The sequence below is a fragment of the Colletotrichum higginsianum genome, chromosome 6 (assembly GCF_001672515.1).
Source record: "Colletotrichum higginsianum IMI 349063 chromosome 6, whole genome shotgun sequence".
Classification (NCBI taxonomy): Eukaryota; Fungi; Ascomycota; class Sordariomycetes; order Glomerellales; family Glomerellaceae; genus Colletotrichum; species Colletotrichum higginsianum.
In genome coordinates, this window is record NC_030959.1 from 4,127,909 (window position 1) to 4,146,147 (window position 18,239).

At 49.4% G+C, this 18,239-nt stretch overlaps 4 protein-coding genes across 4 annotated transcripts; all 4 read left to right on the top strand.

The window, feature by feature from the left end:
* Positions 1–4,898: 4,898 nt before the first annotated feature.
* CH63R_09593 (uncharacterized protein) lies at positions 4,899–6,356 on the top strand (the record flags this gene model as incomplete). Its single annotated transcript, XM_018304567.1, has 4 exons — positions 4,899–5,195; positions 5,454–5,542; positions 5,633–5,675; positions 6,090–6,356. 4 exons carry the CDS (start codon positions 4,899–4,901, stop codon positions 6,354–6,356), a joined length of 696 nt encoding a protein of 231 aa, XP_018156590.1.
* A 145-nt stretch (positions 6,357–6,501) lies between these two features.
* CH63R_09594 (uncharacterized protein) lies at positions 6,502–7,824 on the top strand (the record flags this gene model as incomplete). The annotated part of the gene is made up of 3 exons (XM_018304568.1): positions 6,502–6,561; positions 6,747–7,118; positions 7,189–7,824. The coding sequence occupies 3 exons, from the start codon at positions 6,502–6,504 to the stop codon at positions 7,822–7,824; spliced, it is 1,068 nt and encodes a 355-aa protein (XP_018156591.1).
* Positions 7,825–8,948: 1,124 nt separating this feature from the next.
* CH63R_09595 (Ankyrin repeat domain protein) lies at positions 8,949–9,743 on the top strand (the record flags this gene model as incomplete). Its single annotated transcript, XM_018304569.1, has 1 exon — positions 8,949–9,743. The coding sequence occupies one exon, from the start codon at positions 8,949–8,951 to the stop codon at positions 9,741–9,743; it is 795 nt and encodes a 264-aa protein (XP_018156592.1).
* Positions 9,744–16,343: 6,600 nt separating this feature from the next.
* CH63R_09596 (Ankyrin repeat protein) lies at positions 16,344–17,921 on the top strand (the record flags this gene model as incomplete). The annotated part of the gene is made up of 2 exons (XM_018304570.1): positions 16,344–16,578; positions 16,648–17,921. The coding sequence occupies 2 exons, from the start codon at positions 16,344–16,346 to the stop codon at positions 17,919–17,921; spliced, it is 1,509 nt and encodes a 502-aa protein (XP_018156593.1).
* Between the last annotated feature and the right edge of the window lie 318 nt (positions 17,922–18,239).

An 18,239-nucleotide genomic window follows, 5' to 3' on the forward strand; every position in this document is an offset into this window, starting at 1 on the left:
GCGTGAAAATGGGTGCTAACAAGTGTGTGACAAATTTACTGTGTTATAGAAGCGGCTGATATACTGATGATGGCAGCCGAAAGTCGAGCACGGCAACTGTTCATAATCTTCAGAAGACTTCGACTCGGTGCCCAGTTAGAGCGCCAGGTCCATGAGCTGTGTCTCTCTCTCATTCACCCTGGTCGATAGAAGAGGACGCTGCGATCGACTACTACGCAACTCGCATCACGCATTGCATATGTGCCCCTAGAGGCATGAGCTGTAGAACAAACACAGACCTTGTGAGGACGGCGTGATCGCGGTTTGCCCTTGTGGACTAAAGTCAGCCGGAGTGGAAATCCTAACGGCAACAGCATTACGAGCCATGAGAGATGGAGATGGGATGTGGATGTGCTAGGGCGGGCGGGGTAGTGAAGCCAGGTCAGTAGTGCGTGCATAGGGTTGGGTCAGTTATCTTAGATCTGGCCCAGATCTTCTGGGTCACTCACTGGGTGCACATATGACATGTTACGTTCCCCATACACCCAGACACCCAGACATCTAGGTAGGCTCAACAGCAGGACTGATAACTACCTAACCTAGATGCACTAGCAAAACTCCATTACATGATGGGAGATTCCAAGACACATACCATGCGCGAACCTCATTGCCGTATCTCGTAGAAAATTCATCATCTCTCAAAACTGAATCAAAACCATCATCACCAGTTTAAAAACCGGCACGTTCTGAAAGCGCAACCGCTGTGTAAGACTAATATTAATTCTAAACTTAATCAACCTTCTCATTGTAGTCTGGATGACACAGAAAGACTTGGTCTATCTTGAATATTGAGGCCTTCATCGACACCTCAAATCCTTCCTGCCCTCGCCTCCATACACCTGCCTGCAGGGACCAGCAACATCCATACCTTCTACCTACTACAGAACATCAAGTCTACTTTAACCTCTAAAACCTCTCAACTTCCATCTTACGCCGTCAAAGCAATCGTTGAAGACTGCAGCCATAAAGCATTCGACCGAACCGACTCCCAGCCCGGCCCCAAGATTCAAAAGGCCTGCCAGAAACGTCGATTGACAGACTCTCTTCCCTCGTCTTTCTGCTCGACACAACTGCCCATGGCCGAAGCTTTTTTTGGCTGCCTGAAAGCTCTTGCTGACGTTTACAGAAACTAGGAGAACGTGAGTGCGGCAACCTGCGACCATGCAGGCCAGAGGCGCGACACCTAAGCGTTTGAGTCGGTCTTGCATTCTGACGTTGGCTGATACGCACATTGCTAGCTACACCTTCAATCTCGGATACTTCGGCGATTTAACGATCGACGCCTCACGCACGCAATGGTTACAAGCTCGCTCACAAACCGAATTTGTATAAGCCTACATATTCGTCTCTCTTTGCGAAGTATATCAATACTAACTTCAAGCAAAAGAATGCAGGCAATTACAATGCCTGCACCTTGAGCAGTCGCCGCACCATTTCCTCACTCATCAAAAGACGACCGAAGATTTGCCAAACTCGACCGACCCCAGAAGATCCACACAATCCTAATGCAAGTCCTGCTACCGTATTAGAAATAGGCATCTAGCTGCTGAGAACTACAACAGTTAAAGTATAGATCCAAGGTTCGCTACACAATTGACGACGTCCTACTCAAATAGTCGTCTTACGTTAAAGAGAATAGCCCCTCTGCAGTAGGCTACGAGCCAGACTGAAATACCAATACCGAATCCATCGAAGAAGAAGAAGAAGAAGTAGCAGATCAGACCTCCGTGACGATTAAGGCTCGGACAGTATCGAAGACTTCCGCCAAGCGTCCAAACTCGCCAATAAGTCCAGATGAGTACCATGGTTATAAAGAGTTGGGTCACCTTGGGGGATTAGTTAGATTTACTTAGGTATGGCTCTTGTTCTCCCCTTTCTCGCCAAGCCTGCTTCAGCTTCTGGTTGTAACTGACACGTAGTCACACAGAACCCTTACACTCCAATGCCCAAGTCGTCATCTCCTCAACCTAGTCCAGACTCACTACTTGCGGCCCGAGCCAAAAAAACCATCTCCTAAATCGACATTCTCCTTCCTGCATTTGACGGTGTGCGACACATTAGACGTCAATTCTGGAGCGGACGTCCCCGAGAGAAGTTTTAAAGCAAGGCATCATTGTTCGTGCAAGCCACTCTGCCAACCACTTTCCGACGCTACTAGCCGATTCGAGGCAGGGTTTACCGTTTGGTTTCTAGAGGTAATATTATTCAGTCATCACAAGGTAACAAACTTGCCTATGCCACAGAAAGGCTAGTAACTCCGCTACAATACTGTTTATCTTAGATTCAGGAGCAATGCACCGACTTAGGTTGGACATTGTTTACAGGCAGAGCTGGGGGTAAAGAGGTTAGCAAGAAGATAAAGCTAGGAGTTAAGATGCTAAATAGTACTAAGCTCTTTATTATCTCTAAAGTGCTTATTAGGTGCTCTACTAACAATCTTAAACTAAGGTGCATTAGGCTTAGGTGATAAAGAATAGTCTTTACTTAGTTAATTTACTAGTAGCTCCTTCTGCTGCCTTCTTATTGCAGATATAGGTCTTTCTAAGGGCTACTACTTTTAGAATGTCTAGCCTACAAGTAAAGCTACAGTTAGCATCCCCCCTCTCTCCAGATACTACAATGTTAATCCTATAGCTAGTAAAGGCATCTACTATATCTAGTATAGAGGCAGTAAGTCTCTATTATATAATTAGGTAAAGAAGGATATTATAGCTACAGTTGAGCGCTGGTAAAAGATAGTTAAGGGGTTAAGTAAGAGTAAAGTTAGCTTTATTAACTACAGCAGCTATACACCTTTCTAACTAGCTGTAACTGTATGTATTTCTAAGTATTTTACTTTACCTTAACTACTTAGAAGAATAAGAAGCTTACTGTATCTAAATGTTGAACTTTGCAAAAACTAGTTTATACTTCTATCCCTCTACTATAGTATATATCCATATAGAGAGACTTGTACTACCTGCTTATACCTTCCAGCAGCCTATTCCCTCTCCTGTCTCAGTACTGCAGCAATCGGCATCCTTTAAGAATTAGCTTTAGAATTAAGGTAATATACTATAGAGTACTTACGCAGGTCTCGCGGACATAGGCATCCGAATCCTTGCGTTTGACATTGTGGCAGAAATACTTCTCGTCTATACATGTACCGCCCAGCTGATTGCTACAACCAGAGCCGTATTTAGCACCACCCCAACAACATTTCGGTTGACCACCGCTGGGGTTGCGGACCGAACGAGAACACTAAGGTTTGACTTGTTAGCAATGTGCAGAGTAGCGGATTTAAGGGTCGTCTATTTGTACATATGACTGATCCCATAGTGGACCAGCAACTTTCCCTAAGTCTGGAATCTGAGCGGATACTTCCGTAAGAGCGGCGGAAATGAAGACGAGGAATTGAGTTGGTTTCATTGTTGAAAAGTACGCTAGGAAGGTTGGTAGCGACGGGCAAATATGCTATACAATCGTTGGACCTTTACAATGATTCTACTGACTTCGAGATGCTTAAAGACTATGTCGCTCTATTTATCTGCATGCTTGGTTTTCAGTTTTGCAGCATCTTTTCGTTTAGTAATCATAGACATCTTTTCGTTTAGTAATCGTAGACGTCTTTTCGTTTAGTAATCGTAGACATATTACTAGTAAGTAACTTAATGAAGCCGGCAATACCGAATCCTAAGTTCTCTTAGAGGTACCCAGAAGTTACACTTTGCTAGTAAGTCTAACAGTTCGGCATAGGGGCCTGGAGATTGCTAAGTAATACGTGGATTTCTCTTATCTTAGATTGTTGTAGGCTGGGTTTGCATAGAGTGGTAGGTGGGGTTGCTAATAGTTAGATAGGGGTTAGTTGATCCTCTGGCACCTTTTGTTGAGACGCTAGTGCCCCCTCGTGACCCCTACCTACACCGTGTGTCTCCCATCCATGGCCCTATTGCCTTATGATAACGGCCCGGCCGTCCGGCCCTGATATAGCTGCAGCTTCTTTTTGACTTTGTGTACTCTAAGAGTAACAAAACAACCCTGTTCTTTTCCAACACAGTTTAAGATGCAGGTTCCTAGGAGGCTATATGAGAAGGTTGAAAGTTCTAGAATTTAGCCGCCTACATTGCTAAGGAACCTCATCCCAGCAATCGCTGAAAGTGTTCGACAAATGCAGTGTTAGTTCTATACCTAGCATTAAGCTGGATTCTGTCTGCAGGTTGACTGTGGAATGGTTCGACTAGATATGTACCTTGAAATTTATCAGCAGGTCCAGGACGGTATTAAGGACCTCGGCCACGATACAGATGTTCGTGTATGCGACGGCGAGGGAAGCGTCGATGTTGGTAACTTGGAAAAGAGGTTATCTTTGAGAGCGGAGAATATAAGTGCAGCAGGATTAAAAGCTGATGCGCTGGAGTAGATAATCTAACGACATATTAATAGAGATCAGCAGAGTAGGCGCTAATATATTCGTAGGAATACATTCACAGGGGGCCGTGGGGAAATGTGACGACCCCCGCATTTGAATTACGTTATCGACACCTTCACCCCGGCTCCCAATAGGCTCACAGGTGCCTGCAAAAGTGACTAAGCAAATTTGCTGCACAGGTCTTGAGCTGATTTAAGCTGTTCTTTATTATCACGATTTAACCATAACACACTCTCTAGGCTGACCCTCAGCATACAATGCCTCTTATTCGGCATTATCTCTCTGATCTTGTTTCCAGATGTCCCCACCATCAGCACCACCACCAACTACACACGGAGGGCACTAACTACACACAGGAGGGGCCCGACAGGACAACTCTTCCATAGCTCAGCATCCACCCTTAATCTACTCATCAACCCAAACCGAATAATTGCAGGTGGTGGCCCACCCAATGCCTCCATCCCGCTCCAACATTCTGTCGTGGCTCGCCACGGTGCCATCAGATGAAGAGCAGCAACGTCGAGGACCGCCGTCCCCGGGCCCCCCGGCCACACGGCAGCTTCCCCTTCCCGACCCGCTTCCTCTCCTTGCGGGTCCCACATACGCAAGCACAAGCGAGAGCACAAACCATGTCTTTCAGGGCACCAGCTTCGGTATTCCTACAAGACCATCTCCGGCCCTCGGACGACTTATCAGCCGCATCCATGACTTTGCTGACGGTCTCGGCGTTATCGCCCGCTCAGAAGAGGTACAAGTCCCACGGTCTGATTCAACCTGTCCATCACGTGCATCTAGACTGACCATTATCTTCCTCATCGTGTAGACCGCTCTGAGAGCAGAAGCCGATGTCAACTTCCGACTTAGCTGGCTCTCTTGATTTTCCTTCTCCGATCCCAAGTCGTCACTCCCTGAATCGATATGCCTGCGGACAAGACTAGGCCTGACTCCATCCATTGAAGATGTCACGGCCTTATGGTCTGACGCGGACAACTGCGAGACTTTCAAGCGCTACGAGGGTCAATGGAATAACTTCGTCCGCTGCCCTCTGCTCTGCATGGCTCTTGGTCATTCTCGCGTCATTGGTGTCAGTAACTGGTAAGTCGTGTGAACAGTGGACTCTCTGTCGAGTCTGTTGAACTACCCCTACTAATCTTTAACTAAACTGCTAATTACTTGCCTTTTTAGCTACAAGAAGCGCCATAATCTCCTGTCTACACTGAATGTTTTTGTCAGCCTCTTAAGAAAACCTTGCCTGTAAGCTTGACTTCATCACCTCGTCGATCAAGAAGAATTCTCATAACCTCTGCGCCGTGCCACAAGTTCTTTATAGCAGCTATAACAACGTCTTCTGTAACCTTGACGTTCTTTTCCTTGTAGATCAAGTAAGAGACGCATTACGTCTCCCTTGAACTGCCTAGCAATGACTTCAACAAGCTTACTTGTGGCTTCAATCTTGGCTTTTCCGCTGAGGAGCTGCCTCATAATCTCGTCGCCGGAATCCTTATTCCCTGCAGGAGCTACAACAACGTCTTTTGTAACTTTGACTTTCCCTCCTTGTCGATTAAGTAAGAAACCCATTATGTCTCCCTTAAATCTTCTAGTAATGACTCCAACAAGCTGATTTGTGACCTCGAACTTTCAGCTTTTCCTCTTAGAAGCATCAGCATCACGGCCTCGCCAGAACTCCGATTGGATGCAGGCAAGGAAGATGGAACATGTGGCAGTTCTGGTTGCAGCACCATCGCTGCCTTTGACACGATCTCTTGACCTGGCCCTTTCGGGCATCTACTGCGGCATTTCGGTCTCTGCTAAGGTGGACGAGCTCGAGTGCATGAGATTGTGTCTCGTCAACGGAGCCGAGGGCCCGAATACGGATCAGTTGATGGTCGCGGTTGTCCAGAGAGGCTAGTCCGAGATCCTCGACATGATAGCCAAAGCACTCTAAAGCGCCGCTTGTCAATCATGACAAAGGGGTGGCGATTCGGTACGCGATTGAGACGGGACAGCTGGATGTTCTAGACATGCTGTTAGCCTTGCGCCCTTCTGAGCCCACAATGTCCGCGCTGTTCAACACTGCCATGGCTGTTGAGAGCTCTGAGCTCAGACTCGACACAGTGTCTCGTCTTTTGGCGTCCAGGACTCCGGGTCCTGACATTTCTAAAGCACTCGTGGCGGCAGTCCAGTGTCTCGTAGACAGCGGGGAACATCCCGAACCCACACGATGACACTCTCTGTTTCGTATCTTGGTTGCATCTCCGTTGGCAGACGTAGATTTTGACGATGGGAACACGCCTTACAGCTCGCGACAAAAGTCGTCTCAGACGACATGATGGCCCTCCTGTTCGAAAAGCGACCCGCCAGGAAGAGCTTGCTAGCCGCCCTCCACGTTGCGCTGAGCCTCGTCGAAGAACACATACGCCTCCGACGTACAAAAGTGCTCATGGCCAGCGGGCCCAGCGGTGAAGCTGTCGACCGAAGCCTCATTCACGTCATCCGGAGCTGCCTCATCAATAGAGAGTTGGTTGATACTCTTCTATTCGGTGCCTCGGTCTATTATCGCCAGGGAGAGGTGTTCACTCATGTGATCAGCTCCCTAGATATGGATGTGCTGCTTCGACTGCTACAAGCCAAGAGCCCCGGTCAAGCGGCATTCACCACCGCATGGCAAGCTGTATTTTCTCTCGACAGTCCGTAGCGGCACGCGTCCGTCAACGCCCTTTTGACCGTCCTGGCGCCTGCAGATCTGGGTTCAGGCCTTCCTCAAGGTCTGCCAAGAGGATCAGCTAGACCTGGGCCTCATCTCTACACTTCTCGAAGCCGGGGCTCCTGTGGAGCATTCAGCAGGTACATGCTTCCTCCATGCAGCATCGACGTTCCAGCTACCTCTCCTGAAGATGCTCGGCAGTAAAGTCGTTGATGAGACGCTTTTCTCGTCTGCCTTCTCTTCTGCTGTAGATAGGAGCGAAGAGGAGGGGACCGAGCCACACCACATTCCGACCCTCCAGTATCTTCTTCGCAACGGGGCTAAAAGCAGAGTGGTCTTTGAGACTGTTCATGCCGCTGCTGCCCCCTGTAAGCTCCCAGCGTTACAGATGCTGGCTGAAACTACTGGGGTTGACGAGACGCTCTTCACCTTCGTTTTTGACCAAGTAATTCGACGGGAAGACGTTTGGCACACTACAGATCACGTCCGGGTAGTAGAGCTGCTGCCTGAACACGGTGCGACCGGCGAGCCTGTGGCTGCATTGCTTTTGATGGCCTCGACGGCCACATTGAAAGACGATGCTCCCAGTTTGCCGGTTGACGTCCTACTTGGAGGGAAACGCGAACGTCAACTACAGGGGCGGCGCAGTCGTCCAGATGGCGGCGGCGTATGAACGTGCTCCCCTCCTTGAAAAGGTACTGCGTGCTGGTGCTACCCGTGAGACGCGGCCTCACGAGCCTTTGTCATAGCCATGCAAGCTGGTCACAGCGAGCCACTTTTGTTGGCGATGATGGTCGTTCTCATGGATCCCGGCAGTGCCGTTCCCGACGTCAACTCCAGGCTCTTCCAGATATGCTAGACATGGGTCCGCCGATTCATGTGTGCTTGCAAGGTTACCCTGCCTCTACAACTCTGGCATCTCGGCTCCTTGATATCGGATGCGACTTGGAGGCCACTGCCGACTGCAAGGTATACCCTGACGAGCCAAGACGAAGGAACACCACGGTAGACATGAGTGATGGCGGTAGTCGGGGTCTCGAGGAAGATGGCAAGGAAAATGTCGCGAGTAGTGGGATGCCACACAGGGGAGACGCGAGCTGCAACAGCGCCGGCGTCGGAGACTCCTCGGAGCCCGTCATACTGCTTATGTGGGCTGTGTCATGTAATCGGGCAAGCTGGTAACCCCCGACGTTGTTCAAGTTCCCGTCACGAGACTGAGCTGAATGAAAGTGTTGCGCGCTGTTGTTACTGCGGCCAGGAAAGGGTAGGTGGGGTAGATAGATGTTGTTGATGGACCAAGCTGACGAATGGAAGCGCCCCGGCGCCGACTCCGGACCTGGACCCACCTTGTTGGTCTTTGCTCTGGAAATCGGGGCGGCCACCGCTGAGGTGTCTCGGGCAGAAATTCTCTCCATCCGGGACTAGTCGGCCGGAAGAGTGTCGATTGAATCCTCCATTCCAGGCACACAGTCTCGACGACCACCCTTAAATTCCAACCAGGCAGTTGCTCCGGTGAAGATGACCACTTCGACATTCCAGTCCAGACGCATGGCGCGTTTTTCAAGACATGGTCGACAAAACCCAAACATCGCAGCTGCTCCGCGATTTTTCTTTTCTTCCATCGCAAACCATGATTCAACCCTCCTCGGGAGCTTGACGTTAGGCCTGCAGGTCAAGAGCACTTAGCAAGTTCTCTTCATTTGGACAGGTCGCGCATTTCTCTCGACGTCCAAGTTGGACAGCCGGCGCCCTTTCCAGCCCCCATCGTACCTCAGCAGTCCATTAAGGGCGCTTACAATGTCAATCCAAACTCTCCCCGACGAAATTTGGCTCCAGATCGCCGAGCACCTGGACTCGACCCCAAGCATCGCCGCTCTCTGCCGAGTCAACAGTCGGCTCTGCGGCATCCTGCAGAGGGAACTTTTCTGCGACGCCATCGAACGAGATCTTCCCGAGATCACGACTACAGCTGCAGCCAATGGACAGCTTGCGGTGCTGAAGGCTGCCGCTGCCTTTGGCGCCGACCTGGGGCGTGTGCGCCCCGTCGAGCCGTCTATCGAATTACTGGCCAGCTTCGAACAATTCGGCATTGACTCGTTTTACTCGACGACGTGTTGGGGTACACCTCTGCATATTGCGGCTAGAAACGGCCACATGCATGTGGTGAAGTGGTTGATCGAGCAAGGGGTCAATATTGATGCTCCGGCGCGATACCTTTGCCATTGCGTTTCGAATCAGCAGAGCTCGCAATGGACCATGACCAAGAAAATCTTCAGCCGGCGGATTGCCTGGACGCCGTTGCACCATGCTCTTTGTGGAGGGAATAGTGAGATTGCGCGGTATCTCATCTCAAGCGGCGCTTCGTATTCCATGATGGTCCCGGCTTCATCGCCTTCCTGGCCGGACTTGGACTTTGATGTTGATGACGATGATGAAGACAAAGAGCCGGAGGAGACGTTCCCCGTTTACTGTGCGCCTCCACAAGTTCGCGAACAAAAGCAGAAGCCCCCAGCGAGATGGACCACGGGGATTGTGCGTTTCTTCCGTCGATTTGTTGGCAGTTCCACTGCTAGCACCCAATGCGCCAGCTGAGAGAGGGTTTTGTGCCGAATTATGAGTTCGGATCAGATCTTAACCCATCAGGAGCAAAAGAGAGATAGAACTAGTCATTGCAAGTGGTGCAGGATCAATTGTTAAATTAATACATCATTAGACTAGTTGATGAAATTTAAGTTGCCTTGAAAGTCGCTCGAAGTTTAACAGGGACTGTCTAATCCTTACAACATATCAGGTAACAGGTCATACCACGACGAAGAACCCAGTTTCCAATCCAACCTCATCCAGCGTGACGCTCCAATCTGTCTTAAGGTAGGTAGTCTAGAGGCAGCTCTAGCTCGGACGCGCATCTTAACAACGTGCTTAGCATTACCAATAGGTTGATTACGTCTCTGTACTCGTTCCTGGCCGTGAAAATCCAGCCTTGGACCCAGTCCCGCGCGATATGAACAGTAGGTTGCAACAGATCGTGGATAAACTCATGTCAAGCACCAGAAAGGTCATCACTGATGCCAGTCTGTGCCCGGTGGAAGTCCTCGAGAAGTCGCAATTTCATTAGCTACACCGTTAAAGATAGCCTTAGATAGTTGAGTCAGCAAGGTAAATTTCGGCAATAATGGGCTACGTTTTCGTTTCATTTACGTCTTAGCATATCCGAGAGCTGTATGTATCATCTTTGAGTAGTAGAACTTACGTTGCAAAGACGCACGACAAAGGTCTTGTAGAAGCAAATGTTTCGCATGGCCGTATTCTTGTTCTTTTCCTTCACCCAAGCCACGCTTCATCGTTGACCTTTAGTTGTTCTGTGCCCAAAACTGTTGCCACTAAAATTAGCTCCTATCACAGGCGAAAACAAACAGCGGCAGGTCTAACAAAATTACTTACAGCAGATTTAGCCATGTTGAGACCTCCGTGGGGTGATAACCATGTGCTGATTGTTTGTCTGGCTACCGATGGCGTTGAAAATCCTTTGAAGGGGATTGTCTGTTTAGAATGCCCGCCACCCGGCATCTAGGATAGCATATAGTACTATAATGCCCTTGGAGAGTATAGCGAATGAGACTGTCGCTGATGCAACCGCTTCTTATTAGACGCTTAGAAGGCAGGGCCGTGTGTAAAGAATCAAGAGATAGTGTTCAATTCAATGATGTGTCCGACTTCACCATACATAGAATTACTGTCAGCTTGGATGAAGGCCCTCCTAGTAAGCTTTTGTTGTAATAGGTGCAACCTGCCCCTATAAGCTGCAATTGCTGCACTGCAATTATAGGTCTACTTTTGCACCCTTATTGCAGTTATAAGCCTAGCTCTATGCAACCCTAACTCTATACTTAAGTAGTTAAAGGTGTAGTAAAGGCATCTAGCAGAGAAACCTAGACTCGTATAGTTTAAAATAGGCAGAGGCTACCTAGATTTCAGTAATATGTACCTAATTAGAAGGTTTAAAGTGCTATCAGACGCCTAATTAGTTAGCTATTTAGGGGGGTGTATTGAAATAGCTGTAACCTACCTCTATAAGCTGCTATTGCTGCACTGCAATTGTAGGTCTACTTTTGCACTCTTATTACAGTTTTAGAGGCAGTAGTTAAGACCTACAGTAGACGCCTATCTAGCTCTTTTGATAGTTAATAATGCGTAGATTAATATTAAAGTAGTCTAACTAAGGATATAAGTAAAGGTTTTCTAGATTAGATGATTTGCATACTAGAAGCTATGTGTAGTAGGATATAGTACTGAAAGGTGTTAGCTGAATTAATCATCACTGTCGACATATTAATGTACAAACCGGCTCGCTCTCGATCTCAATCGCAGTGCCATCTGAAAACGTAATCGTAGTTATAGTTCCTCTTCTCACCTGGACGGGATCCTGCCATCAAAGACAACTCATCATCGTCGCCAGCAAAACCTAATAGTGTGCGTCATCAATGGCAACATTCGCCACCTCAAGTGCGCACCAGTCACCCCCTCCAGGGCAACAAGCATAGGTGTCGCCTTGACAGCCATACTCAACTTTGCCTCCAACCTAATCATTAAGGTAGCCCATGTGGCAGGTGATCTGAAAGGCTGATTGATTGTATCCGTAATAGATTATTGCCTCTTTGTCAACGATCCATTCTTTTGAGGTTGTCCTAGTTATGGTTACTGTAGCGTTTGGGGACAAGAGCGTCCCAGATCTCTTTCTAATTAAGGGTTGCCGTCCCCAGCAGAAGAGAGTAGAGCAGATTTTTGATCTCGTCCTGTTGGTAGTTACCCCATCTCTCCTAGCGATTCTGCAGCAGATTTCTGGACGGATCAACGCCTCTGTGACTTCCGCCGTGGGGGTGAAGATGGTGATGACTCGAACTGGATCCTGAGCCAGACGAATGCGTTTGGGCATGAACAACACTCCTCTTAGCCTTTGACTCAGTTTTAGAGTCTGGCTTGGAAGTGTTGCTCCCTGGCATGATGTCTCCGGAGAGTAGAGCAGCCTGAAGCCCACGCCGTTCTCTAAGCGAACGGGGCTCTCCAAGAAGGATTCGTGCGTATCACGCAGCACCTTGTCTTGTGAGGACTCTCTCTCCTTAATGGTCGAATGGTTGGAGATGCAGCACTTGGCTTTCGCGCCGCGCTGGTAGAGAAGCTTACTATCCTGGTTCCAGTTGTGCTATCCATGGCAACCCGGACGCAGTCGCTCGGGCACCCACTGCAGCAGTTATACTCGTCGTCCTTCCCGGGACCAAGGTTGTCGTACCAGGCGCAGCTGTCCCACATCTTGTTAGTCTCTTGGTTGCAGCAGTATTTGCGTTCCTGGATTTTGACCAAATTCCGAGTCTATTCCTCGACGTTGCAGACGGCGGTACTGCTTCCAGTCGGCGATCGCGCGACCTTTTTGGCGCTGCCGCTACACTGCCCTTTCATACACATTGGGGCTTCAGTCCAGCTGCATTGGTTGTAAAGATCCATGCTAAGACTTCCCGCTGGTGGTGCAGCGGGCGACCTGGTATTTCCTGTTGATGCAGTGCTTCTTAAGCAAGCCCACTACCAGGGTGTTCCCTTGGGACAGGTGGGATTGCATTTGCCGTTGCTGTGTTGATACCAGCCGTATGTGGGAGTGTGTCCCCTTCTGGAGGGCAGCAGAGCTCATGGACCCCGTCTGAGCAGTACGATCCGTCGACTATGTATTCGTTCTTGCGAGCCTCCTTGTCATTGCGCGTCATTTGGATCCAGTTCGCAGGGCACTATTTGCTACAGTTTGTCCACTCGCACTAAGCATGCTTGGTAACGGTTCGTGAGAAGGCCATCGTTCTCCTTTTCCCCAGAATTTGGCCGAAATCAAGATGAATTTGCGAGCAGCTGCTTTCCTGGTCGCCTTTAAGTAGGTCCCATCAGACACATTTCCAGATATGGCCCAGACCATGATACCGCTCATGCAATACTTTCGAGCGAAATCAGCCTTCATCTGGAACGTATCTTCGTCATCGTATGCAACCCCTACTGGTTGCTATCAAACGTAAGTATCTTAACGGCAGCTTCTTTACCTAGAACCGTTGCCTGTTCTCTTCATGAAATCAAGGATTTCAGATGGTAGCATGACACTGATCCCATTGCCGCACGGCTGGCGAGGAGCTCCAGACTCGTAGGTGCAGCCAGGGGAGAGGCATTTAGGGGCTATTGGCGGTGAATATACAACCATAGAAGCCGGTGCCGAGGAAAGTCTTGTTTGGATCAATGTTATTGCGCCAGAGGAGGTTCACAGCCTCCTCAATCTCGGTGGGTTTGGTGTGAGTAAGCGTTAAGATAAGGGCCGACCCATTTGTTATTTTTGTTCTACGTGCCATGGAGATCATAGCCCATGCTTATTACTTATTAGAAAAGTATTCTTCTATCCACTCTGGCGACTGAAAAAAGCGTAGGATCTTGTAGCTCATAAGCCCAGTCACAATGTCATTATATTCATCAGGGATAATGCATACTCGGAAGACATCGCTTAGGCCAAGGAGTCTGCAAAGGATTAAGTTTGTTTGCTTTTAGTAACAAACTTGCGGTTAGGGAATCACCAACACGGCGCAGACGACCCAAGAGCCCGGGGCGCTACCAACAGCTGTAGAATGCACAATTGATCCGCGAGGCTGTATTTAGATTAGCGGGCAGAAACTCTTAAGTAAATGCTTCTGAATTGTAATAAGAACGTAGAGCAGGCAGTATAGCGCATGGCTTAGGCCGCAAACAGTCGCATATCCATACAAAGACGTACAAGAGTGGAGAGATTTTCTCATATTTCAACCCAAGTACATATAAACGCCGCTCAAGGCTTGCGTCTACTCAAGCTTCGGGTGGACAACTTGAAAGCGCCAAACCACTGGTGTGTTGGGGAGAAAAGTTCCCTAAAATGATCATATTGGTAGTAAATAGATTAACGTCGGGCACCCACTTTTCGCCCACCCCCCCATTTCGCCCACCCATAAATGAGGCTATCCCCATCATAACCACCAAGTTCAATTAACTATTGACTTCGTCTAGATGCCACCACAATACAGCTTTCAGCTTCACTAGGTAAATCAGACTCGCTGGATTCATCCGTGATACCCTCTTTTTCGCCAGCCTCAATTTGAGCCTTCTGGATGTCCTTGATATTGGCGAACTTGGTGTTTGGGTCGATCTGGACTGTCCTTCTTTTCCTTGCTGCATTATTGGTGACTTGGGCCTGCAGGAGCTCAAGATTATGCTGGGCAGTTGCCAGCTTATAGGACTGCTCGCTGAAGCCTTTTTTCACCTTTATGAAAAGGAGGCGTTGAGTACTAGCATCATTATCCAGCTCTGTGAATAGCTTCAACTGGCCAGCCAGATCCTTCATCTTCCTTGGCGTCGACCATGCCACTGCAGACGATACAGAAGCCCATCCTTCAGCTCCCCTGCCTTCCTTGACTTCCTCCTTGCCTCCAGACTGCCCTTTGCAGGTCTGATGAGATGATGCTGATGGTGTTGGTGTTGATGGGAGCAGCAGACGACTCATAAGGGGCTTTGCCATAGAAACAGGCCATAGTCCAGTCCATTTCCACCCACTTTTAATGTTCTGGATCGTCATCCCTGCCAGGGCAGCCTTATAATAACAGCCTAGGAAGTTCCTCTTGCCTACAACAGTAGAGTCATTCCAATGACTAAGGTATCCAAGCTCCTTCCTATAGGCTGCCTTTAATGGGCCAAAGACTGACTGATCAAGTGGCTGGAGGACATGGGAGGTATGTGGTGGTAAGAACAATAGATGGATGTTGTTTATATAGCAGAGCCACATAAAGTCCGTCGTTGTATGGCTCCCATGCCCATCCAAGACCAGCAGTCTAACCTCCTCCTTGCCCTGAGGGACAGTCTGAGGGATGAAGACCTTCTGCAGCCATTCAACTGCAGTGGCATCTGTTGTCCATCCATTCTCTGTTGCTGTAAACTGCCAGCCTTCATAAGGGCCAAGATCCAAAGGAAACCACTGCTGCTGGACTGTTATACCCTTATATATAATGAGGGGATGCAGTCTGTGGCCCAGGGCAGAGATGCATTCAATAATAGATACCCATGCCCTTGATCCAGGCTGTTTCTTGCGAACAGACTTCGTCTCAGACATGCCCAGCACCAGCCCATTAGATCCTTGCCCCTCAAGGATACCAGTCTCATCCATGTTGTATCTGTTGGCTGGTTTAATGCTGATGATCTCTGGCATGGCGAGATGCTTGAACCAGTCCCTGATGACCTCAGTAGATGCCCCATTAACACGTCTAGAATCGATAGGGCGACTTCTCTGGACCTTGACTGAAGGATTCCTATTCAGAAAGGCTGTTATCCAACCTTTCCCTATAGGCTCTGTATCCCCCATAGCATGGAGGATCCTCTCTGCGAATAGCTTCACTTGCAGATGGGTTGGAGCAACACCAAGGGCATGCTGAATGCGAATCCATTCAGCCAACTTAGCCTCCTGACCTATAGAGAGTCTCTGATGGTCAGCAAAGGCAAGTTGCCTTGGTTGGCAGCCCTTGATGCGACTGCGAAGTGTTGAACGTGGCACACCCCATTCGATTGATGCTTTCCGGAGGGACTGCCCATTGGCGACTGCTTCCAAGGCCTGATTGACCTCATACTCGGTATATGCGCTCATAAGGGCAAGAAAAAGGTATGCTGAAAAAATGAAGCCATTCGGATAAAAACTGTAAATGTTGTGATGGTTAGAAAAAGGAGGAGGTTGGAGGTTAGGTGTGCTGATGAGGGATTTATGGGTGGGCGAAATGGGGGGGTGGGCGAAAAGTGGGTGCCCGACGTTATTGCCCACGGCGCGGGCCCGGCGGGCCCTCACCGGGCTTCCGCCGAGGTTACACGACTCCATTAGTAAGCAACAGCTCAAAAAGGGCTCGGACGGGCGAAAGTGCCTAGTTTACAGCAATTAGCCCCTATATTAGTAGCTTAGCCCGTTAGGCACCCTCCTCTTACAGAGGTTGTGAGGGGTTGTGAGGGGAAAAGGCTGTTCCTTTGTAGGGCGGAAAAGTCCTGTAGTCGTTGTCCAGCAGCACTACCGCCACTAGTCCATCTGATTTTCTTAGTACCTAACCTTGAACAGAAATCACCACTCCAACACCATCCCACAAACTTCCTCTCTCCAATAACTTCAACACAATGAATACATCAACGCCTCAAATGCCGCACTTTAGCAACGTAGTGCAACCTTACCTCGAAAACGGAGACAGGGATTACTTGGCGCAGGTTTTACAACACTGGAGTCCCGCAATCGACACAAGCCACCACATCGGTGAGGCCCTACACGAAGCCATATTGCAAAATGACGAGACTGCAGTCCGGATGATACTTGATGCTGGCGGGGACCCAAATGTGCAACAGAACGGTGATCCCGGTTTTACACCACTCTTGGCTGCTTCGCAATATGGCAGACTCGAGATCGCCAGTCTCTTTTGGTGACTAGTCGGTCCCAACGGACGCTTCTACCCTAGCAAAAGACCCAATCTCTCCTGTCTTCAGGTGGCTGCTCGAAATGGCCATGTGGAATTGGTAGCCTACTTACTGGACGTATGGAACGGCTGGACTGACGATGAGAAGCACCGGGCGGTATATGACGCTGCGTCGTCATGGTGTGATGACGTTGTGGCTTTGTTGTTAGCCAAGGTTGACTGCCCTCCCGATATCGTCCAAGGTGCTCTTGAAGAGGTGGTCAGAAGGAAGTTGATCCTACCTGAGGATCCCATGAAGCCACCTCCTAGAGCGGAGGACTACGTGTACCAACAGCGCGTAGTTCATCGACTCATCGATGCTGGTGCAAACCCAGACACAACGAACGGACGACCGCCCAACCAGCCTCTACTCCACACGGCCTGCCTATCAGTCGGTTGCATTGGCGCCATAAGAGGGCTTTTGGAGAAGGGAGGAAATGCCAATGCTCAAGACGCACGCGGCCGGAGCGCCCTCCAGTGTCTGGTGAGCAGACCGCCCATATCGACTGACGCGGTACGGATCCTTTTGCAGCACGGCGCATTGATCGAGATGACTGGTGAAGCTGGAGAGACACTTTTGCACCGCGTCGCACAAATTGGAACCGTTGAGCAGTTAAATCTGTTTGTCTCGTACTCTGATGATCCAGACACCGCCATTCGGTCGGTTACACTACACGGCGAATCACTTCTACATTACGCTGCAGCCGGAGGGCGAGAAGACGTGGTCGACTTCCTGCTCACTCGTGGTCTGGACGTCAATTTAGCTACTAGCAACGGCTGGACGCCATTGCTATGCGCTCTATCCCCGACGAATGCAAAGAGGCAACAGATTTTGTACCGCCTAGCAAACACCCTACTTCAGCGGGGTGCCAATGCCCACGTCGTGACGGCCGAAGGATGGACCCCGCTTCACGCTTTGGCAACGTGGCCTACCCCTTTCTCAGCCCGGGACCAAGAGGCGAGGAAAGCGGCTGCGCCGCTTGTCCAAGAGCTCATCTCGGGCGGCGGGCCCGTTGATACCGAATCGATCGTTATCCAGAGCCCGTCTCTTGCCCCAAACAAGCTGCGGGATGTATGGGGGTTCCGCATGCAGAAGTTCGTTGAGGATCTTGCCATACCGATACGGGATCTGGAGGGCATGAGCGCCGATACTACACCGCTAATGTGGGCGATGCGAAGCAATGCGATAGATATCTTTGAGATGATCAGGGCGCATCTGGACTCAACCAGAGGCGATGGAGGCAACTAGCTAGTAAATTCGATGAATGTAACACCGAAGTTCCGGTGAAAGAGACATGTACTCATAGTATTCCCAAACCGAATCTACTTTCAAGCCCAAATATCACGCACATGGGCTGAGACCATCGAGGCACGCAAGAGACTTCACCGAATGAGAGCAATAGCTGCTCCGAATAAGCCTGGAAGTAGCAATCTGTGCATTGTTCATGCTGCAGTTACCCAACATCTACTACCAAGCCACAAACTATTATTCTCATCTAATTACTAATCGTCTAATTACTAAAACAACAACTTGAGTTTGAAACCTATGGCTGAAGGTGCGCAGTCA